This window comes from Mesoplodon densirostris, chromosome 2 (genome assembly GCF_025265405.1).
Source record: "Mesoplodon densirostris isolate mMesDen1 chromosome 2, mMesDen1 primary haplotype, whole genome shotgun sequence".
NCBI classification, from domain to species: domain Eukaryota; kingdom Metazoa; phylum Chordata; class Mammalia; order Artiodactyla; family Ziphiidae; genus Mesoplodon; species Mesoplodon densirostris.
The window spans coordinates 57,811,638-57,825,672 of NC_082662.1; the positions used below are offsets into that span (position 1 = coordinate 57,811,638).

At 42.6% G+C, this 14,035-nt stretch overlaps 1 protein-coding gene across 1 annotated transcript in view; it reads left to right on the plus strand.

The window, feature by feature from the left end:
- Positions 1-1,640: 1,640 nt before the first annotated feature.
- DNAJC6 (DnaJ heat shock protein family (Hsp40) member C6) overlaps positions 1,641-14,035 on the plus strand; it is a 94,505-nt gene continuing 82,110 nt past the window's right edge. The window contains exon 1 of the mRNA XM_060084356.1: positions 1,641-1,836. Coding sequence (XP_059940339.1) covers positions 1,641-1,836 — 196 coding nt within the window. The remainder of the gene's footprint in view (positions 1,837-14,035) is intronic.

Sequence of the window (14,035 nt, forward strand, 5' to 3'; positions counted from 1 at the left end):
GGTCTCTTAGATGCTATAGTTTGATTTGTGTTCTTAAAGATATCATAATAATAACAACAAGAGAAAGTCATGAAAGGTGAAATGTCAAATCTAGGTTTGTGTATGGGTTTAAGCAAATTTTACATGCCTGTACTTTTTCCTTGTTGTTTTGGTGATGAAACTCTGTCAGATGACTTGAAAAGCACCTCAGTCATTCCAAATCTTGATAGGGAAAATGACAATTTTAAGCCAATATTTTCACCTGAAATGATGAGAACGAAGGATACTTTTGCAATCTTATTATTTCAGGTGAAAATGGGCACTTGGTAATTGCATTTTGAAACTTAACAGTTAAATCCAGGTTTCATAAGGCTTGAAACATACAATGTTGAGGTCCTCTTTAAGAATACAAAATCACAGATATAAAATGAGGTGCACAGCCTTGAAAGGGACTTCTCCAGAAAAAGGGCGCTGACTCTTAAGGTTCATTAACTTCTCAAATTCTCCTCTGATTAATTAGTGTCGGCTCTCTGTGCCCAGAATTATGAAAAAGGGGGGGAGGGCCCTAGAAAGAAAATCCTCGTCTAGCTTGCTTCCCACGCATCCTCCCCAAGCCAGCTGAGTGGTATAGACCTTTCCCCAGGTCCCAAGGTAAATGATGTCAGAACTGAAATTGCACCTGATTCGACCCCCCTGGCCCCCCGCCCCCCGCCAATTTTGTCCTTCAACAGATGGTTACTAGTCACATCTACTCACTAGGTGGAATGGGCTCTAACTGCCTGCTAGCGTTAGGATAACCAGATCTTTGATATCTCACTTAGGGATTTTACCCATTCTGGGAGATGTGCGCAGTGCTGCTGTTTCTTTCTGTCCTGGCACACATATAGCCTGGCGTAACATGCGGTCTTGTTCTGTTCAGTTGAGTTACAAGTCAGTCCTCCAGGAGGGCAACTGTAGGGGTGGCTTTGACTCGCCGAATCTTCCAGCAAGTATAGGCTAAGTTATACAAAATGGGCGTGTCTGGAGCTTACCAAGAGACCCTCCCCCCTCGTCCCCAAAGCTTACCAGGCAGAGACACCATCCCCTTTCTTCTTTACCTCACGTGCGCAAACACCCTCTACCCTAGCGGTAGTAGTCCCCTCCCCCTCCCACCCCGCCCCATTTTCCGCCTTCAGCCCCCCCTCCCCGAGGGTCTCCCCTCCCTTACTCCCTCTTTCTTTCCCTCCCCGCGGGCCAGCCGCGCTTGGAGCTGCCCTGCCGCGCGGCGGGGCGACGCGGCGACACCTATAGGATTGCTTCCGGGCACTCCCCAGCCATAGGGGGGCTGGCCCGGGTCCGGAGCTCTGCAGGGCCGGCGGCTCCACGGCGGCTGCACCGGGGACGCGCGCACCCGCCCGCCCGCGTCCTCCCTCTCTCCCTCCCGCCCTCGCGCCCGGCGCCCAGAGACGCGCTGTGCCCAGGGCGGTGGCTTCGCCGCGCCCCGCAAAGCTCCTCTCCGGTGGCCGCTCCCTCTTTCCCTCCTCTTTGCGTCATGTGGGGCACTTGATGGTTTTTGTTTTTGTTTTTCCTTTATAAAAAATCCTCCTTTAGCCCTTTCCACCTTCCACCTCCCCCTTCATCTCCCCAGGTTGATATTTTTTTCCTCTTCTGTGAGCTTGCCCATGAGCCTGCTCGGAAGCTACCGGAAAAAGACCAGCAACGATGGTTATGAATCCTTGCAGCTGGTGGACAGTAACGGGGACCTAAGTGCGGGGAGCGGCGGGGGAGGCGGCAAGCTGAGAGTGAACGCCGGGGCGGCAGCGGCGCGGAGTCCCGCCCGGCAGCCTCAGGACCGCGCCAGCACCATGGACAGCTCAGGTAGCGCAGCGGGCGGGCAGCGCCCCGCTTAACTCTGCAGGGCCCTCCAGTTGCGGCCCAGTCCACTGGCTCCCAACCCAGTCCGGCTTCGGAGAGGACAGGATGAAGGCGAAGGCACCTAATACCACCAGGGTGTCGCGTCTCTAATTTCTGTAGTCCAGGGAGCTAGGAAACGTTAGATCAGTCCGGAGGCCCAGTGACCGTACCGAGCGCCTCTTAATCTCTCTAGGCTGCTAAATACACCAGCTGGGGGCGGGGAGAGGAGGGGAAAGGGGAGGGGAGGGGTGGACAGGATAGGGGAGGGGGTGGCGCGAGGAGCGGTTGGGAAGGGGGCGGGGAGAGGCAGCTGCTTTCACTACCCAGCTGGATGAGGGGAAGAGGTGAAGGACGAAGTGTGCTGATTATTTTTGCAGCCTGCTGACGGTATTTATTCCAATTATTATTCTCGTAATGCTGATGTTATTTGCAATTCGGTAAAGCTCTGCCTCTTCTCTACTCTGCTGTCTGCTAGGTTTAATGCTGTTACCTTTCTTGAGCAAATTTTACCTGGGATCTAGAGCCCTTTTACACAGCTTTTATGATTTGCACAATGAAATTTTATTTCATCTGTTATTGGCTTTGATCTTGCTTATCTTTATACTTTTGCACTGAGTGTATTAATATTTCATAAACCTCTATATGTAAGGAAAATGGAAATGCCTCTAAACTTTACATCTGGGCTTGCGACCGTCTTTTAGAAAGCGTTTTAGCAAGTTGGATTTTCTCTTGGAAATGCTCTTTTAGCGATTTCCATAGCATAACAGTTATTTTATATATCCGTGTTGGACCAGGAATGTCATTATAGCTGTTTGCTTACCTTTTCAAGGAACCAAGATAGGAGGATTGTTTACGTAAAGATAACTTATAATTGAGGTGCTCAATGGTTTGTTCTATATTGGTAACTTTAATACTGGACAACTGAGAACTCCAGAGGAAAGATTTGTGTTGAGTTGTTTGGGCAGTCATGAAACGAAACTGAATTTAATTCCTGCACTTTGCAAACAAATGCTTGTTTCTTTAAATCGTGTAACGGCTCTTCTTGGGCTACCATTTTCTATTTTCCTCATCCTATAAGTGGGATGAAATATTGTCCACAGATGTTCAAGTGTCCAGGCTGAAAACTAATTTTATCCATGTAAGCTCCTATTGAAGTTAAATAAGTTGGTGGTGTGTTTTCTCAGTACTATTTTAAATTAAAGCTAAAATTATCCCTAAGGGACTGATGGTTTCAAGGGCTTTGGTACTGGGGTTGTACATGGTTATTTGATTTATGTTTTTCCAAATCTTTGATATATCAAAGTACAAACCATCTTTTGACTGGATGTGATCTCCTTTAACTCTTACAAAAAAGATTCATGTACTCTAAATGATGCTACTATAATCCTTTTGGAACATAGTGTGCATATAAACAAATAACTGAAATAAAAATGAACATTTCCAGATGAGTATAGAGGAGCCTCGCTTCAGGGAAATGAAATATGAAATTCTGAACATTTCAATTTTTCATAGAGATTTTCATTTTAAAAATTGGATTTTTTTTAAAGTATGTTAACACTGTAGAATAAATTCTACATATATTTTCTGAGCCTGGTTATATGCCAGGCACTGTGCTAAGCACTGTAGGGAAGACAGTCGTAAATGAGACAATTCTGACCTCTACGGGGCCATCGTACGATAAGGGCGGTAACTTGAACGCAGAGCAGCTTATGCTAAGTTCTGGAGTTTTGGGTTTTTTTCCCTATCTTCACGAAATCAGACTTTTTCAATAGGTTTAGAGAAAAAGAATGAATTGCCTTGATAAATTGTTGTAATGAAAAAGCATTTTTATTAATAATACTGTTATCTCTAAAGTGCTTTTGCTAGGAGTTGATTCTTCAGCTTGATCAAACTAGCACTATATGAAGAGGTTGCAGGGATCACCATCCACCCCCTTTAGGCTAAGAGAATATTGTGGCTTTGTTTCAACACGCATTTCGGGAGAATGCTGTTTGGATGAGGGATTGGTTCTTGAGAGTGGGCTTTCTTGTAGTGGGTAGCAAGTTTCATTTACTAGAGCAACTATATCTGTCCTGTCTAATTATAGTTCCTTCTTCTAAGATTTTCAAAGAGTGGCCTTGTGCAGTGTAAATATATCCATTTGTTTAAGATATTTAATTAAACTCACGGATCACTTCTAAATGAGCAGTAATCTGCCCGTTTATTCAACTGATTGTACTGTGACATGCTGGATAGGACAGGTGGTTCACGGGGCTTTTGCTCTAACGAAAATGTTTAAGAATGAAAAAAATATGTCAAGATCCCTTAGAGAATTTAAAGCTTAGTCTTAACAATACCTTACATCTGTATAGCTATTTATAATAGATAGTACACTTATCTTATTTCATTTCCCCAGAATTCTATTACATAGGGTAAGCAGCATGTGTCTGTGCCTAGAGACTTGGGATCAAACCTCTGCACTATTGTTACTAGCTGGAAAGCCTAGAAATGTTTAAGCCAGTTCCCTTTTTATAAAACTAAGAACATCATAGTTGTTCTCACCATAGAGCTTAAGTTTGAGGCTTGAAACAACATGAGAATACATTTGCAGTTTTTCTTCTTTTTGCTGTCTGTGCCCTTCCAATTTACGAGATGAGGAAAGTTATTCTTACAGATGGCAGGAGACTTGTTCAAAGTAAAATAGCAAGTTAATGACAGCCAGATTCGAGTCTTCTGACTCTAAGGTCTAAGTTTTTCCCCATTGAACTAAGCTATCTTTCTGTGTAGGCATAATATCATTGTTGAAATGGGAACAATATTATCTACTTTGATTTTCCCTGAGATGTTCAGAGAAGTTAATGACTTTATAAGTCAACAGATTCCAGATAGATTCCAGAGCAGCCCCTTTGCTGGATTTCTCTTGCAGAGCTCTCTGCCTGTCTGTGGCTCACTTTCTCCTCATTTTAAAAAATAATCAATTAATTAATTTTTGGCTGCGTTTGGTCTTCATTGCTGTGTGCGGGCTTTCTCTAGTTGCGGTGAGCAGGGGCTACTCTTTGTTGCGGTGCGTGGGCTTCTCATTGTGGAGCACGGGCTCTAGGTGCGCAGGCTTCAGTGGTTGTGGCACATGGGCTCTGTAGTTGTGGCTCGCGGGCTCTAGAGCGCAGACTCAGTAGTTGTGGAGCACGGGCTTAGTTGCTCCGGGACATGTGGGATCTTCCCGGACCAGGGCTCGAATCCATGTCCCCTGCATTGGCAGGTGGATTCTTAACCACTGTGCTACCAGGGAAGTCCCACTTTCTCTTCATTTAAATTATTTTCTAGAAGAGTGTCATTCAAAGGTCATCCTCTCATATCCCACATGGCATTGCAGCTATACCAATTCATTAGCTCAGAAACTTCATACTTCTGTGTGCATTTCACCTTCCACGGAAAGTAGAATCCACAGAAGTAGAATGCCCAATCTTGAGTCACTAAAGTGTTCCAACATTAGGCTTTACTTACAAAGTTCATAATGACAAGTCATAAGACAGTAGACCAACTAAAATCCAGATTTTAATGGGATTTAAAGGTGTAAGGATGATGAAGAATGCTATAATGTTTTCTTGCCTTGTATGAATCTGACTGAAAACAAAAATTATCTTTAACAAATACTATTCCAGGTAGTGTTTAAACACAGCACCCACATTTTGAATCTGGCTTTAACTTTATGAAACATTTACTTGGATAACTTCATAATTCATTGAAATATCATCAGCATATACGTACTAATATTACTTACTTAGGAATACCTGCCCATTTAAGGGTCTTGAAGGTTGAAGGCAAAGTTGATTCATCCAACTTATTTAGTTGTGGCTAAAGTTTGAATGACTCTGGATAACCATTTAAGGATGCACCTGTGTCAAATTTCAAATGCTTGGAGACTGCCATGTTTCATAGACTTAGGAGAATCCATGTAGCCTATGATATACACCTTCTGTGAGGAAGCTTTCACTGCCTTCTGAGGCAGTACCTTTGGACTGCTCTCATTGGTACAGAGTCCTTTCTTTTATCTAGGCAAAATTCAGCCTTTCTGCCCTCTACGTTTCAAAATAAATCTAACCCCCTTCCAAAGGTTTTTCATCAACTTTTATTATAAAAGTTTGCCATGCTCTTGTCTAAAAAAGAATAAAAGATTTCATAAAGGAATAAAATGAAAAATGTAGAAATGTACCTTCTCCCTTCCCTGATTTTTTAGGTCCTTGCCCCAGAGATAACCCCTATTGAAAGTTTATGTAAACAAACATAGGGCTTCCCTGGTGGCACAGTGGTTAAGAATCCGCCTACCAATGCAGGGGACACGGGTTTGAGCCCTGGTCCGGGAAGATCCCACATGCTGTGGAGCAACTAAGCCCATGCGCCACAACTTCTTAGCCTGTGCTCTAGAGCCCGTGAGCCACAACTACTGAGCCCACGCACCACCACTGCTGAAGCACGCGCACTTAGCCCGTGCTCCTGCAACAAGAGAAGCCACCACAATGAGAAGCCCATGCACCGCAACGAAAAATAGTCCCCAATTGCCGCAACTAGAGAAAGCCCGTGTGTAGCAATGAAGACCCAACGCAGCCAAAAATAAATAAATTTATATAAAAAACCCCCACCAAAAATATATTGTGTATATATATGTGTGCTTATATAAGATTAAAACCATAATAAAATACAGATTCAAAGTTGTAACCATGTACCTTTATATACAGTTGTTCAATAATGTTTAATGAAAAAAACAGCTACAATTTAACTACTACAATCCAGACATTGTGCTAAGCATTGTACATATGGTATCTTATTTAACCCTCATAAGAATTCTTTAAGGTGGGTGATAGTTACTTTCCTCTTACAGTTGAATAAACTGAGGCACAGAGAGGTTCAGCAAGTTGCCTGAGGTTACACAGGCTCTACTCATTCTATATTGAGTAAAATTCCATAGAGAAATGCCTATAAGACTGCAAATGAAAAATTTAGTAGTAAATGTTTCTATCTGCTTCTTTGCCTGAGGTAAGAAGAAATAAGAGTGTCTGAGGGAGCTGAAATAAATGTAGTTGTTTTTCACGTTGAATCTCGTGAAACAGGTATCTCCTCTTGTATTAAATATAACATAAAGAATTTTAAAATGCTGGAAACTAAGGAAATAGAGCAAAAACAGTATTGGATAAGGCTTATTAAATCCTGATATAATGCTGAGAAAAGAGTATAATTGGTGCAGCTTCATAAATTTATGGAACAATATCTTGCCAATGAAAATGAGTCCCTGCTGCTCTGGGAATTAGGTCCAGAGTATTCTTAACTGGACGTCAGAAGTCCCCTGTAGTACCTCTGAAAGCCAGCCCAATAGAATTTCACGTTCTTTCTTTACTGGTAGGTCCCTTGCCTCCCACCTGTATCTCTATGCTTCTGCATACACTGTTCCCTCAGCTTAGGCCAGCTTATCCCATAGCCATCTAGATGTCCACTTTTCCAGGTTATCTCCTACTCATTCTTCAGGATGTGGTTTCCATAATCTTAAACCCTATAAGCTGCATGAGATGGAGCATTTTCCATGCTCCTTCAGTGGCTTGCACATCCCTGTCATAGCTCTCATCACATTGAGTTGTGATATGTTGCCTAGCATGTCTCTCCATCTAGACAGTACGTAAAGTTCAGAGCAAGCCTGTGTCTTATTTACCTTTGTATTCTTGTCACTGCTTGGCATTTATTAGGAGCCTGATAAATACTCTTCGAATGAATGAAAGCATGAACGGATTTGAATTTTTAAAAAGGGCATTTATAATGAAATATGCCCATCCAAACCTAAAAATAAGCATACCGCTAGATTTTCACAGAAATGAGGCCAGACTTGAAAGAAATGAAACTGTTGGCAAAAAGCTAGACCAGTTCAATAATGAGCATTTTTCATATGCAGGGATACCAGAGGGGAGAGAAGGATGATTAATACATAGTCCCAGACTCCCAAGAATTTTCTAATGTGTAAATAATTAGCTTAACGAAAGACTGCTTTCTTGATCAAAAAAATGCAATCTAGTTGCATCAAGGCAACTTTTTCAGCAGAAAAACAGAAACACTAAATATATACGACTAAAAAAATAGACTAACAATAGATGACTTTTCTCTGTAGACCTGTGTGTTTCATCAGTATCACAAGGTTTGAATCTTAGCCACTTTCAGGTTTAGTGTTAAACATTTTGTTTGTATCACCTTTGGCCATGTGTCGTTATATACAAGCTTTATGGTGACTTACTGCTTTTTATCACCTGTACTCATCTTGAACTCCTTTTGGAAAGGATCTATAATTTTGAGGTGGATTGAAGAATCCTGCAGTTTAGATTGTACATTTCCTTGTTGCCAAAACTTGTAACTCAGGAAAAAAAAATTACAGTTAGTATATATTAAACAGTTTCTCTTGAAATCTACTTGGAAGCTTTCTACAGAGCAGCTCAGTGTATGAGAATTAGTCCTTCACGGTCAGAGGAATTAGGAAATTTCATGACATGTGTTAAGAGATCTGGCGGTTTCTGTTACCTTTAATTGCTTTACCTGACATGTCACAGGCTATAGTCTAGATCCAAAATACCTTCTTATTTCAATAATGCATCAAAGCATAATTTTAACTGGGGATAGAAATTAAAATTCAGCTGTGTGTGGTGTTACCAATGCAAATAGCCTCACCACAGAAGCAATCAGATGACCCAGTAGCTTCTGTGCAGTGTTGGGTTTGCATGTGCAAAAAATTCCTGTTGGCACGTTGTAACTAGTACGCTACCTGGTGGCTGGCCAGTTTGTTTGGCATATGTTGTAAGCCATTTCCTGATTTTAGAAATATTATGCTGTGAAAGATGTGCACGCTGGAATTGGGCGTATAAGTGGTATATTAAGAGACAGAGAAAGTGTGAAGGGGGTGCAGAAGAAGAAGCCATAATTTGAACCAGGAGGACTAGGGAAGGCCACAGTGGAAAGTGATGTTTGAGCCAGATGTCAGTAGGTGGAGAAGGAAAGGAAAATTGTTTGGGGCTGAGGGCTAAGACACAGTGGCATCATCATGCACGGTGTGTTGAGAGACCTGCATTTAGACCTGGAAGCTGAAACCCTGATGGGTGGGAAGTGCTCTAGTGGATGGCACTGGAAGATAGGTCTGGGTGAGCTTGCTGAGGAGCTTGAACTTTATTCTGTAGGCTGGGGGAGGTCGCTGAAGGTTTGGGAGTGGGGCTGAGGCAAGCCCGACTTATCCGACAGGCATAGTGCCTAGGGACCACAATAATTTTAAGGTCCACCAAAATGTTTTAATTTCAATTTCTTTTAAAAACCGGAATAAATAAGTAACAGTAAGGAATTCGTCTTTATATCAATGCAGTAAAAAAATACGTAAACTTTTTTAAAAATGGGGGAATGGGCACAGGAAGGCAGAAGTGCCCAGGGCCCACAGAGTCTCTTGCAGCTCCAGAGAGAAGAATGTGATGTGTGGATCCTGAGGATAATTTGCATCTGTGTAAGGGATGGAGTCCATCTGTGGTTCCTACCTGTGTCCTGGCTGCATCATATTTTCTTGAAGTGCTGGTTGAAAACACTGATTCCTAGGCTCCAGGAATTTCTGATTTTCTAAAGAGGGAGGGGGTGTACTGAAAGAGAGAGTGTATATGCCTGGAGGACAGGGAGAACAGTTACGTGGCAGTTTAGTTGATGCCCTGAGAAGTAACTAAGGCCCAAGCCAGGGCAGTGCCAGTGAGACTGAAAGGAAGAGGCCACTCCTGAAAGCATTATGCAGAAGAGTGGACAGGCTGACAGCTGACCGGATGTGGGGTGGGAGGCCTAGAGAAAGCTAGAGATGATTAGCCTGGATGGCAGCAGGAGAGGAGGTAGTATTTCCAGTCTTTGCTAGAAGTGGAAAATGTGACCAACTGGTTTTCTCCACTGCGGATGCACCACGGGCACGCGTGTGGCAGGGCTGAATATGCTGTCAGCTTGGCACAAGATTTCACCAGGCTTTCGGCTCTTTGGTAAGCTGCCCATCAGGCTGTGCAGATCTCCAGGGCAGTGCTGTGGAGGGGCAGGAGGCAGGAGCAGAGCCTGTGTTTGCCCGGAGGGAGGAGTAAGGTAATCGGTGGAAATGCTGGAACCGAAGCTGTGGCACTGGGCTGAGTCCAGGACCGAGGCTGGAGGCCAGGACCGTGTAGGGTAGCCGGCCTGCCCGTACTCCCGTTCTCACTGGATGAGCCCTCGGCTCTGGTTCCTTGCCTGGTGATGGAGGCACAGGAAGAAAGCTCAAACACCAAAGAAACTTGGAAGATGATTGCTGCAGCAGGAATTCTTGGTCTCTATGGAAACAGACAAGTGCCTGAAAAAAACCCTGACCCTAGGAATTCTCCAGGTCTGCTTGTACCAGCATTGGACCACTTGAGCATTGCAGCACAAGTCCTAGCAGGACAGAAGCCCTCGTTTCTCCTTTCTCTCTCCTCCTCTGCAGCCCTTCTTCCCTCTTTGCTTCTTTCTTTCTCTTTCTCCTTCACGTCCGTCTTCAACTTCCTCGTCTGCCTCTTTCCTCCTTTGCCTCTGCTACTCTTCTGCTCGGTTGTTCTCTCTCTTTTCCCCTTTCCTGTCTGGATCTCCTCCCTTCTCCCCAGTCAGTGAGTCAGCATGTTTTGGGAGACTTGGAGCCCCATACCATAAGAAGTATGTGGATGACTGTAGTTTTGGGGTGTGTGTGTGTGTGTGTGTGTGTGTGTGTGTGTGTGTGTGTGTGTGTGTGAAACTTAGATCCCAGCCTGCTGCATGTGGTCCAATAGGTGTGAACAGTGGTGTCACTTTCCAGTTTGGGTAATTGCATCTGACCTACCTAAAATTTCACTTGCTGTTTCAATTAGCAAAGTATTCCATGCTGTGACTTGGTGATGAGAGGTTTCATAAGCCTCCATCCCAGAGGTAACTAACTGCATTTCATTCAGATGAAGGAAAGAATTTTTCTTCCTAATTTGCAACTAGGGAGTGCTGCAAGATCATAGCTCGCCATTTCCGCCTCCCTGTCTCTCCTACCTCACCCCTGCAGGAACGCAGATCTTTCTCTTCCCTTCTGCTACTGCTGAAGCCTAGATAAATTGCTGTGTTTTCAGCCTTTACAGTTCCGTTTGTTGGTGCTCTTGCGTGGTGGGGGTATTAGGGAATCATGAGTCGGAAACCCCAGATATAAACTCTGGCTCTGTCATTTGCAGGCTGTGACCTTGGGCAGGTAATTCAAGTGAGAACAATCATACTGACCCTGCCTGTTTCACAGGCAAGGTGAAATGTAGCTGATAGCACCGTGCAGTGAATAACCCTTCATGTATTCACTTCACAGTGTCTGTGGTCTGCCTACTATGTGCTGGTATTGTTCTAGGCACAGAGATACAATGCAGGATGAGACACAATCCAGTAAGCAAAGATAAAGGATTATATGGAGTGTTAAATGCCACGGAGGGGACCAGAGTGAGAAAGAATAACTCAGGGTGGTGGAGGCCTGTTTTATAGAGCATGATCAGGAATGCCTTTCTGAGGAGATAATATTTGAGGTGACACCTGAAGAAACAGAAGCAAACAGAAAGAAAAATAAGAAGAGCTGGATGTAGAACGTACAGCAAATGCAAAGACCTGGAAGAGGGAAAAAGCTTTGCAGAGAGGAGTAGTGGTGTAACTGGCACTTAGGGAGCCAGGAGGGAGTGACAAAAAAAGAAGTCTAAGTTGTGTTTTAAGAGACCATTTGATTGCTTATGTTGAGAAAGAATTTGAGGTGGCTTCATAGTTATTCTAGATTGTAGGCAGGACTTATACACCATGGGTGAGGTCAGCAACTATGCTGTTCAACATTAATGGCCACCTTTTTTTCTTTTCCAAGTTCAAATGACATTTTCACAGCATCCTAGTGTTGGCAACGTGTTTTTGGTTTTTTTTTTTAATACCCTGTCATATTTAGTTCTTACGATGATCCATTGGAGTAGGTGGCGTTTACAAAATGTTTTAGGGATAAGGAGTTCTGCTAAGTTCAGTGAGCTGATACACAACCAAGCCAGCAGCAGGGCCCAGGTCTTCTGACGTATCGGAGTGTGACAGAGATTGCAAAGGAGGAGGCCTGAGATCTTGGGCACCCAGTGACCAAGATGTATCAGCTACTTTAGGAGAAGACAAGCTGGAGGGATAGAAGAGGAAAAATTGGCTTTTAGCTGTTAGGGAAATTGGCTTATTAGGTGCCTCAAAAAAGTATAGCAGGATTTTGCTTTAATTATTCGTCTTAACACCGAGCCGTTAAACCCCCTCCCAGGGTAGGAGGCTGGCTTTGTTTCTCGATGTGCCAGGAGACAAGTGTCTCCATTATGCCTCTCACTGGTACACACAGCCTGGCAGTCTTTCATGCTGTCTTATTTTGTGAGCATTTGCAGTCCTAACAGAATACATTTCTATTTCATATGTTGCTTTGTTTTCAAGCCTTTGCGTGAGAGCCGGGCTTCTTGTCTCAAAAACCAAAACCAAACCAAAACAAAAGCCCGTTTTTGTTTATAGCAGTGGTACCTGTTTATGAAAAGAAAATTTAAAACGATTCAGAGAGTGGTATAAAAATGAAAATAAAAGTCCACTTCTTTCCTCTCAGCTTTTAGTCTTACTCTCCAGATAAAATTAATATTAATGATTTCTTGTATACACTTAGAGAATATGCAAGCATATGCAAGCTTATATACAACCGCATAGACACATGCAGATTCCTGCACACCCATATACACATACACGCATTCATATATAATGTATACTTGCATATTCTGGAATCTTATACATGCTGTTATATAACTTGATCTTTACTTAACACTATGTCTTGGATAACTTTCTACATTAGTACCTAGAGATGTAACTCATTTTCTCTAATGACTGCTTTGAATTACACTGTCCAAGTTCCTCTATTGATAGGCAGTAAGTATCTTTGAACATAAATTTTTGTATATTGCATATGTGGTATACCTCTGGAATAAATTCTTAGAAATGGCATTGCTAGGAGAAAGAACCTATTCATTTCACTTTATGATAGATCTTGCTGCATTGCTTTCTAAGAACCTTGTACCAACTTAGATTTCTACTAACAGTGTATGGGATTACTTTTTTCCCCCATATCCTTGTCAAGGCTGAGTATTATCAAACTTCTTAATTTTTGGCAGTCTCATAAGTGAGAAATAGTGATAATGCTTTGTTTAAAACTGGCATTACATGTTGATACTTCCATGAGTTATTTTTGTTTTTGGAAATGGGGTTTGATTACTTTTTATTACATAGGCAATATATATCTAGGGAAAAACAATTTAGAAAATGCAGAAAAGCACACACACACAGGCACACACAATAACTGATAAACTTGTTTTTCATGGATGACCATTATTAACATTTTGGAATTGATCCTTTTGTCTCTTATCTATGTGTAAAAATATGAATGAAAAGATTTTCTGTTACCTTATTGGCTCTCCATTAATTGTGGCTACTAATCTTCTTGTAGAATGCTGCAGTACATTAGTGGAGAGAGCACTGGAGTTGGAGCTAGTGATTGTTCTAGATTCAAGTTTTGAAATCACTGATTAGCTTTGTGACCTTGGGCAGTGCCTTTCTCATCAGATTGTTAGGAAAATCAAATGGGATAAGGCATAGAAAAGTGCCTAGTGCATTCCCTGCCCTAGAGTAGATGCTTGATAAGTGTTGGCTGTACCAAGTGGTTGAAGCTAAGTGAGCCCATGTTGGGAATATTTTATTATCCTGAGTTTTCTTCAAAGTGGATTATTTTACTTTTTCATTTTACAAGGTTCTGAGCATTTTCTTTGTTATATTCATTCTGGGATTGTTCATAAGCTTTAAGACAATGTGTGGTTACCATGTAGTCCTCATAAATGTGTAGGGTTGTTATCAGCAGAACTCTTGGACAAGGCGGTCAACAGGCTTGATACATTATAAGGTCCTCAGGACAGCCCAGTTGAAGGAGAATTTTCAGGGTGGAGGATGAAACCCAGGAACTTTCCAAGGATGAAAGGAATCTACTGTTTATGTGCTAAGCATGATTAGTCATTGCTTATATATATATTTTTTATTTTTTCCCAGTATTGCTACAGAAGCTAGTTCATGTAAAGCAGTGGCTCTCAAAAATGTCTGGAGACAT